Source organism: Pleurodeles waltl, chromosome 7, assembly GCF_031143425.1.
Source record: "Pleurodeles waltl isolate 20211129_DDA chromosome 7, aPleWal1.hap1.20221129, whole genome shotgun sequence".
Classification (NCBI taxonomy): Eukaryota; Metazoa; Chordata; class Amphibia; order Caudata; family Salamandridae; genus Pleurodeles; species Pleurodeles waltl.
Window position 1 is genome coordinate 564,537,950 of NC_090446.1, and position 10,404 is coordinate 564,548,353.

Here is a 10,404-nt window from a genome sequence, read left to right on the forward strand (position 1 = left end):
ACAATACCTCCGCCGAAGTCGGAGATCGGTGCCAATATTCCGAAGCCACCGACGCCGCATCCGGCGCCACAGGTAACTTCGGCGCCGACTGAAGAGCAGTTGAAACGGATGGACCCACCGGAGTCACAGGCCGAAATCTCGAGGTCGACGGGATGGAAATCCCTGGGGCCAATCCCTCCGAAGCCACCGGAGCGGCCACCGGCGCCGACACTGGCGCCGAGCCCACGTTCCCAAACGGGAGAAAGGGCATAAAGGGTGCCGGCCGAAGAGGCACAGGATCACCCAAAGAAAAGGCCAAAGGCCCAGCCGGAGCACCCCCTGGAGCCATCTGTTGGAAGATGGCATACATCACATTCAAGAATGCGGAACTATCGGCTCCAGGGGTGGGAAAAGCCGGATACTGGGGTGCCTGACTCGGAGGCGACCCCGACGCCGGCCTCGGCGTCTGCACCGGAGAAAACACTTGAGGCTCCAATACCTCAATCACCGACGCCTGTCCAGGCGAAGTTGGAGACGCCGGAGAGGGCAACGGCGTCGAAGGGTGCGGCGTCACCGTGGGGCTGACCTCCCATGTCCTTCGGCGCCGATCCGGAGACCTGGAACGAGCCTCCCTTGAATGACGCCGAGATTCTCTACGGCGCCGGGAGTCTCGATGACGCCGATGTCTTGGAGAAGACTTTTTCTTGTGATGCTTCTCCTTTGACTTGGCCATAAACAGCTTCGCCTCGCGTTCTTTAAGGGCCTTCGGATTCATGTGCTGACATGAATCACAAGTCGAGACGTCGTGGTCGGAGCTCAAACACCAAAGGCAATCGGAATGAGGATCCGTCACCGACATCTTGCCTCCACACTCACGACAAGGCTTAAATCCAGACTTTCTCTGCGACATTATTTCCACAGAGAAAGAGTACGCAGCAAGATATACACTGTAACCGCAAGAGTAACAGTTGCTCCCTCGAAGATAACCGTTTCGAATGCACGGAAAAAAGGGAACTGACGTCTGCACGTCGTCGAGGACCTCTTATTGCCTGTATGACGTCAGACGGCGTCGCGTGCGAGACAGTGACGTCCTCGTCGACGTGCAGAGACTAGTAAGAAGATTTCCGTTGAATGCTGGCGCCATGGGAGTATTCATGAGGTGAGGAATCCACAGGTAGTTGTATCCATCAGAAACAGCAAACACAGTGAGGTTTCCATGAGCTCATGCTTCAATACCAGTTAAAATATCACAATAATAAAGATAAAGCGCACGAGTGCAAAGAACCTTCTTTGGGGCACACTGAATTCACCCAACTGATGTGAAGAGGTATGAATTAGAAGAATTTTGGCCTGCAAGAAACAATACTTGAACTAAGTCAGAACACAAGGGCAGAGTTGTGAACCGGCAATCCCCCATATCCTGTGTCCATCCCAGGAAGGTGAACTGCTTCCACTGCACAAGGTGCAGATTGGCTGAAGACTGGTTTGACTGTAGCAGTTTTATATGATACTGGTCATCACCATAGAGTCTGACTGAGACACTGCACAAATTAAGGAATGTCTAGTTTCCAAAGGACTGTCATGCAGCTAGAAATATGCACTTTGTAAATTGATTCCAATCATTTTTTTAAGTTTTTCATAAAACCAAAATGGATGGTCTGTCAGGTATCAAATTCTGAATATAACCTGGCTTGGTGAGCCAGAGAACCATTTCACCTTTTAGCAATGCTCTACTCACTAACACAGATGATAAGATCGGAACAAGACATGCTTTATGGCTATCCCTTTAAAATTCGACATAGGACTCTAAAGCTGAGGAAGAAAGTCTCAAGTTACTCGATGAAGGAGGTAATCTTCTTTGTGTGCCTGCTTATGCTCATTACAAAGGAAAGCCTTGAAGACTGGTTGCCTGAAGACAAGGATCCTCCTTAAGACTGGTGGCACCCAAGACGCACCACATGACTGACCCAAGATGCATTACAAGAATGATAATGTTGCTGTGAAAAATGTGATTGTTGGTTGAGTGGGTTGCACTCCTTGCTGAAGCAACAGCCACACTCCCTGTCAGGGTGAACCATTAAAGTCACTAAATAACCTGTGCTTAACCCTCTAGTAGCCTGGCACAAAATTAGTCAGGTTGAACTGAGAGGCAATATGTAAAGTATTTATGCACCACACAGACAGTAATAAAGTAAAACACAACAGAAGAAAAATCACACACCAGTTTAGACACATAGAGTACATTTTAATAAATACTGTGATACCAAAACGACAAAAATCCAACTGGACTTATGTAATTTTAAAGGTTTGGGAAAAATAGTGATTAAAAGCACAAAGCGCCAACTGTGGTTACCTAGTTGCGTCGAACTGGCACAAAATCACAAGCTCGGGGTGATTGAGAAAGAGTGCGGGCCAGATAGAGGGAACATGTTCAGCTCCCTGTATACAGTACCTCAAATCCTGGTTGCTGAGCATTGCGAGGTCTCATGTTAAGGATGTGTCGCACTGTAGTGATTCTGAAGAGCTGCATTTCTGCAATGCAAGATCCTGCATTGAGGATGCATTGCGCAGAGGCGGTTTCAAGGAGCTGCGAGGCTACGATACACAGTCCTGCGTCTTGATGTGTCATGCAGCAGTGGATCCAATGAGCTACTGGCCGATGGGTCATGCTGCATTGGCTCTGCTAGAACCACACCTGGGCTGGCAGAGCATATTCAGGCCCATTTACAAGGGTCCAAGACTGGGGTGGCACCACATAGGGCATTAGGACTCACAGCAGGCAGAGTCCAGGTGCAGGGTTCAAGTTGATTGGAGCCTTTATTGTCCCTGAGGCTCTGATTAAGACGCCAGCCAACTTGCTCTTGGAGTCACTTTGGTGGTCTGGGTTCATGATGAAGGTCCAGGCAATCTCACTCAGGTAGCAAGGCAGCAGAGTAGCAGTCCTTCCTGCAGCACAGCACCATGGTAGTCCTTCTTCTGAGTCTTCCATAGGTCCAGATGTGTACTGAAGAGTGGGTCTGAGGGTTCTGTTTCTATACCTGGTGCCTTAATTGAAGTAGGAGACGTTTCTAAAGACTCTCTTTGAAGTGCTTGAAATTTTCTGCTTCGGCAGACACAATAGCCTAGTGAAAAATTATTTGTGTGAAGGCAGGGCACAGTCTATTGACCTATAAGTGAGGCTGTGTCCAGTTATGCCCCCACCTCCCATACTGCCAGTGTGTCCAGATCTGCCTCCCCCATCCTGCCAGTGATGGCCCATCCAGGCACACCTAACCCCTCTATTGTGTGACTGTCAGTCATGTGATCTGTAGGCACCAAATAGTCAAGGCAGGAATATCCAACTTTCTAAAAGTGGTATTTTCAAAATTGTGATTTAAAATCTGACTTTACCATAACAGAGGAATTTAAATTACAATTTTTCAGACACCAAACATGAATTTCCTACTAGCTCCTAATCAAATGTTAGCACTTATTAAATGAATTAAGGCTACCTAATGTTACCCTATGGGAGGTAGGCCTCACAGTAGTCAAAAATTAACTTATGAGTTTTTCACTACCAGGACATGTAAAACGAAGAGGTTCCTCTAATTACAATGTACCCTCTTATTACAATGCACCCTGCCCTATGGGCTGTCTAGCGCTTATCTTTGGGGAGACATATGTATCAAAAGGGAATTTTTAGACTTGGCAAGGGGGTTATATTGCCAAGTCAAATTGGAAGCCTAAAACTGTATACAGGCAGCAATGGCAGGACTGGGATATGTTTTAAGGAGCTACTTAACAGGCTGACACAATAAGTGCTACAGGCCCACTAGCAGGATTTAATTTGAGGGGCTTGAGTATATGGTATATGTTAGAAATGGGGCTCTGGCTGGCAGTGTGTTTGCACCCTGTCCAAGCAAGGACCCTCACTCTAGTCAGGGAAATGGAGATACACACTTAAGATAACCCCTGTTCTCCCCCTTGGTAGCTTGGCACAAGCAGTCAGGCTTGTCTCAGAGACAAAGTGTAAAGTATTTGTACCAACTCCCACAGTAATACAGTGAAAACACTAACAAAACGGACACCACACCAGTTTAGAAAAATAGGTAATATTTATCCAAATCAAACAAGACCAGAATGACAAAAATCCAACATACACAAGTCAAGATATGAATTTTCAAAGTAAAAAGAGTCTTACTCCATAGGAAACAATGGCGATGTTGATTTTACACAAAGTACCTGGTTTGCGTCAAAAATAAGGTAGCAAGGGCAAGCATGCATCTGAAAAGTCAGCGATGCATCGATTACTTACTCGCAAGTGAGGATGTGCATCGTTTCCTCAATGGTCAGATAGGCGATGCATCGTTTTTCTCCCTCGCAAGAGAGCAACGTGTTGATTTCCAGACAGGGCACCTCGGATCCGCGCAGGATCACGATGACTTTGACGCCCAGCGACGATGAGTGAGAAATCTGGTTGCACTGTGGTAAAAAAAACACACTGAGTGGTGTTTGCGTCCTTATCAGCAGCCGCAAGCGGGTGTTGTGTCGTTTCTCCAGTCGTGATGCATCTATGAGACTATCTCTCACCTGTGATGCAGATGGAGCATTGACTCTAGCCGCGAAGCGGTGGTGCGTCGTTTTTAAGCCGCACTGCAGGCTGTGCGTCGAAAATTTCCCCACGCGGTGTTCTGTGCGTGGATTTCAGTCCTTCTTCTGCCAACTTCACCTTTCAAGGGCCCAGGGACTTGATGGGGCACCATTTGGCAGGGCATGAGTCACAGCAGAGAGTCCAGGTGCTGGCAGAAGTCTTTGATGGCCCTGAGACTTCAAACCAGGAAGCAAGCTCAGTACAAGCCCGTGGACATTCTTCACAAGCAGGAATGCAAAACAAAGTCCAGTCTTTGTCCCCTTTCACAGGCAGAAGCAGCAACTGCAGGAGAGCCCAACAAAGCACAGTCACAGGCAGCACTTCTCCTCAGCTCTTCTCCTTGGCAGAGGTTCCTCTTGAATCCAGAAGTGATCTAAAGTCTAGGGTTTTGGGTCTAATATTTATTACCCTTTCTGCCTTTGAAGTAGGCAAACTTCAAAGTCTCTGTTGTTTACAGGATCATGCCTTGCCCAGGCCAGGCCCCAGTCACATCCCAGAGGGTTGGAGACTGCACTGTGTGAGGGCAGGCACAGCCCATTCAGGTGTAAGTGGCCACTCCTCCCTCCACTCTAGCCCAAATGCCTCATCAGGATATGGAGGCTACACCTGAACTCCCTTTGTGCCACTGTCTAGAGGAGATTCACAGCAGCCCAACTGTAAGTCTGACCCAGACAGGGAATCCACAAACAGGCAGAGTCACAGAATGGTTTAAGCAAGAAAATGCCTATTTTCTAAAAGTGGCATTTTCAAACTAACAATCTAAAAACCAACTTCACTGACAGATGTATTTTAAAATTGTGAGTTCAGAGACCCCAAACTCCAAATTTCTATCTGCTCTCAAAGGGAAGCTGCACTTTAAGGCAAACCCCATGTTAACCTATGGGAGAAATAGGCCTTGCAACAGTGAAAAATGAAGTTAGCAGTATGTCACTGTTAGGACATGGTAAACCCTATAAGTACATGTCCTACCTTTAACATACATTGCACCCTGCCCATGGGGCTACCTAGGGCCTACCTTAGGGGTGCCCTACATGTACAAAAACGGAAGGTTTGTGCCTGGGAAGTGGGTACACTTGCTGGGTTGAATTGCAGTTTAAAAACTGCACTCACAGCACTTCAGTGGCAGGTCTGAGCCATGTTTACAGGGCTACTTATGTGGGTGGCACAATCGGTGCTGCAGGCCCACTAGTAGCATTTAATGTGCAGACCCTAGGCAGCTCTAGTGCACTTTACTCAGGAGTTAGTAGTAAATCAAATATGCCAATAATGGAAAAGCCAATTACACATACAATTTCACATAGGAAGCACTTGTACTTTCGCACTGGTCAGCAGTGGTAAAGTGCCTAGAGTAACAAAAACAGCAAAAACAGAGTCCAGGACACAGTCAACAACGTGGGAAGCCGAGGCAAAAAGTTAGGGGAAACCACACCAAGGATGCCAGGTCTTACAGTATAAATCTTTACTAGGGACGTAAAAGTAAATTAAATGTTCCAATCAGGTGTACACCAAAGTTCCATTTTATAGGGACTGAGCACAAGCACTTTAGCATTAGTTTCCAGCAGTGCATAGACCCCTAAAGCTAGCAAATGCTAATTCAGAAAAATAGGGGGTGAAGGCAAAAGGTTTGGGGAAGAACAGCCTAAGGCTAACAGGTCTAACAAGTGTCCCCTCCCCCCCCCCCAGCTGAAAATGGGAAGAACTACCCAACCTCCTAGGAGTTCTCATCACTAAAGTAGGAGAACGTGGACAGACCATCAGCATTGGAGTGGTCTGATCCAGGATGGTGTTCCACTGACTGGCTGGTCTAACAGTCACTCTCTCTCTCCTTAAATGTTCCCTTGCCACATAGATCCAGCATTGCCAGCATCAGTATCACAAGCTAAGAGAGAAGAACTCAAGTCTTCTGGAGGAACTGATGATGTTAGTAGGTTGTGACAGGTGTTTTCTCCCCAACGGCCTGTTTCTTTTTTGCATCTCTATGGCCATGTATGCAGACCTTTGCTGTCCTGATCCATCATCAGCAGTCCAAGCTGTGAAGATCAGAACCTTGAGCCTTATCGGCCAGAGCCAACACCCCCCTCCCTGTGCTGATGCTGATAGTCCAACACTGCAAATGCCACCAAATGATTCCTTGAGACAGGGATGCCTGTTTCATTCACATGCAACGCCATACGTCTCACCAACGGACCTGAACATCCTCTTTTGCTTCATGTCACCCAGCATACCACTCTGTGCAAGAGAATGGCTGGTATACAATGGCAATGATGTACTCTCCCACCCATTTAAAGACCAAGTAAAACTCAGTCTATGTACAAACAGACCAATCCAAAGTGATCAAGTGAGCAAGTCAGTGCCTGTGCCATACAGTTAAACTTGCACACCAATATTCCTGTGCCCTCCAACACATGCACAGTAAGATTGAGCTACAACTGAAATAAGAAGTCATATTACCCTTGTATTCAGAAAGAAACACATTTTTCTGGAGGCAAAGAAAAGATGATTCTTTTTATGAATCTATTATACTGCTTGAACCATAAAATTATTGACAGCAACTTACATACTAGCACCCCTCAAGAGTAAGCATTAACCGCATCCTTACTATTTCTAAGACAATGCTTAATTAGAAAGTATGTGGTAATTCATTCATCAGCTTGCTTTCAAATATCATCAGTTTTAGCCTTGCAACCTTTTGTGGGCACATATAAAGCACATAAGTTGGAACAAATAACTGGAAAAAACTTGGATAAGGAGGAAGTAGGGATGCAGTGTAGAAAGCTGAAGGAAGTGGTAAAGAGAATTACTTAAAACACTGAGAGAATAAAAACATTGCTGACTATACATTTATTTTACAGCGAGTCGTTTCTGTTTCAAAATATATAATAATAAAATATATGTGGCATACATGCCTACTACCTCAACACCTTTCAAAAACTACTTTTAAAGAGTCAAGAGAATTGACTCTCTTAAAGTTGTTTAAAGGAGAATACAATTCAAAGGCCCCAAGAAAACACTGTTAAACAACATTAGCAATGACATGCACTAAAAAAGTAACCACCACCTATACTGGCTAGTAATCTTTGGATGTCATTCAGCATGCTTGTCAGTTTTTTGCTAGGCAGTGCTTTAAACAGGTAGGTGCTAACAGGTACTCAGTACCTGCACTTCTTTAAATTGAAAGGGAGAGTACCTGCACTTCTTAGCCGGGGTGCAATATTTGTAATAGGGCTACCTGCTCTTCCCAGTAGCAATCAGATACTTGGAGAAACTGAGGGGCAGATATATGCCATTTTCTTTTGCGGGTCACAAAAAAAAAGTACAACAGTGTCAAGCACACTGTTTGCGACTCCCAATGTGGTCCCAAATGACCTACCTCATTAATATTCATGAGGTAGGTAGCAATTTGTGACCCCGTTGGGAATGGCTGCACTCACAAGGATGTTGGCCTGCTGGGGACAGTGGACCACCATGTCTAGAACTGCTTCACAAATAAAGCATTTTTTTTTTGGTTTGTTTTTTTTGTAATGCAGCCCGTTTTCCTCAAAAGAAAACAGGAAGCATTTAAAAAGAAAAACAAAAAGTATCCTTTTCGTTTTTTCCAGAGTAGGCAGTGGTCGCGAAAAAACATTGACACCTCATTCACAACTTGAAGTTGGTGGTAACTGAGATCGTTTTGTCACTGCATTCACTGTCGCAAAACAAGCTTACATACCACTGTGACTCGCTATTTGGAGGGGAAGCCCTCGGCATGCCCCTTCCAAATGGCAACTCGCAAATCTATTTTACAATTCAGTAAATAGATTACTGAATTGCAAAATAGGGTTTGTACATACCAAAATGCTTTTTTCTTGTCGCAAACGGCCCGGAAAATGCTACGTACATCATTCCTGAATACCTACACTTTTGCATTTCCATTTCAGGTCCTGGGCCTGAAGAAGTCTTGGTGGAGGATTGCTCATGTAAGGAGGATCTATTTCCGAAAGTAACGATCTGGTGTTGAATGTGTTTTGGGTTGGGTCAGTGAGTGCTTCTGGGGAGTAGGTGAGCCATGGGGTGCTGGAGAGAGTAATCCCCTAGGGTTTCAGTCCTATATTGGAAAACCGTCCTGTATTTAGTGGGATTCTCCCAAACAAAAAAGAACTGTCTGTCCTCTGTCCTGCTCAAGACCTTCCCACGACTTCAAATACGTGAAGAAAATAGAGAAGTTGGTAACATGATAATGAATATCAATCATTTGCAGAAAATCGTACCTAGGTTGGGAATAACAACAACGCAATCTCTGTAGAGGTCTCCACGTTGTGCAGTACTTATGTGGGAAAATGTAGGTAGTACCTTTTCACTGGACTGACGTTACAACCCAATTATTAATGCCAACTATTTGTTAACCTCGAAGGCATTAAGTATCGGCTGAGAACGGTTCTTGAATACTGTTTTAACATCAATTACGTAATAGAAACATAGCTCCAAATAGTCCCAGCTCACGAGTATCCCCGTCAGTTATGCCTGGCTTTTTATCCAACGGTCTGCTGCTATTTTTGTACCGGTGTGCACCAGCGGTGTACCAAAGCCCGCTCTTCATGGGTCCTCAGCGCAGCACCCTGGCGTGAGAGCTACTGAGTGAACTCAGACGGGGGGCCCTCCCTGTTCTCTGCGGTTGGGGGCGGGGGCAAGTTTTGTTACGCCACTGGTGTGCACTATGTTAAAGTCTAAAACTACAAGCCTCAGGAACCAACGCGAAGCCACTTCTGTCGGAAGAAATAACACAATATGGCAGTTATGTGAATCCATGGAGCATGACCCATACTCAGGAAAGCACGACTCATTTGTGAAGTCTAAATGGGACCAATTCCCGGAAGCTTTCAAGCTGCGTAGTACAAAACGTAACAAATGACACATGTATTCTTTTAGGGCGCTATTCAGCCAGGCAGAGAACCCCCACCAGCACCTATCAGGTCAGCCCTGCCGCAGAGGAGTTCCCTAGCAGCCCATAATTCCTCCAGCACTTGGCAAGAGGTCCCGTGGATTTATGACACCTTTACGCACTTGTGTTTGTTTAGCCAAGCGCCCTTTGAATGCTGGGATAGTCAGGCGGGGATTTCTAGGAGGTTGGGACAGCGGGATCAATTATGGGGTGGGACATATCATTGGTGAGGTCAATCCTGTCAGTCACAGTCTCTGAGGTATAGCACGCACCTATGAGACATGGCAGGTTGCTATTTGATCTTCGCCGAGTGAACTCCGAAGCTCTACGGACTCTTGTCTCTCCCTTATCTGCTTCCTTTCCAGACCCGCCTTCCTCAGTATCTCCCTTCTCGAGCTCTTTCGTACGTGCCACTTGTTTACAGTTTCCATAGTTACACGTCCCGGTCCGTAAGACCATTGTTACAGGAACAACTTGCGCTGTCCTCTCATTGGTTGAACCTGTCTCCCAGACTCCGCCCCTGCTCTGACTGGTTGCGTCACACGCTCTATCGTCACTCTTTAGGGATTGAATCTCTGATGTCCCATATCGCTTTCCTGGATGTATGGAGTGACTGCTGCAGCCAGTATACAGCTACCCCAATGCAGCTAACAAATGCTTCAAATCAACCGACATTTACCCTACGTATCCACTGCCCCGTGCCCAGGTCTGCCAGGGCCAAGTCAGTCAACTCAACTCCCCTTCAATTGATAAAGGTCACTTCTTTTCAATCATTCACTCTCCTGAAAAAATGTTTCCACAAACTTCAGTGGGTCGCCCACTTTTCTAACCTTTATCACCCTCTAAAAAGCCTAATCCTTCTATATAGATTTATTTA

The 10,404-nt window shown here is 46.0% G+C and overlaps 1 protein-coding gene across 1 annotated transcript in view; it reads right to left on the bottom strand.

Moving 5' to 3' along the window:
- The window catches only part of LOC138304349 (dynein regulatory complex protein 11-like), a 411,831-nt gene extending 401,890 nt beyond the window's left edge, over positions 1-9,941 (bottom strand). Inside the window, exon 1 of the mRNA XM_069244325.1 lies at positions 9,800-9,941. Coding sequence (XP_069100426.1) covers positions 9,800-9,810 — 11 coding nt within the window. The 5' untranslated portion in view covers positions 9,811-9,941. The remainder of the gene's footprint in view (positions 1-9,799) is intronic.
- Between the last annotated feature and the right edge of the window lie 463 nt (positions 9,942-10,404).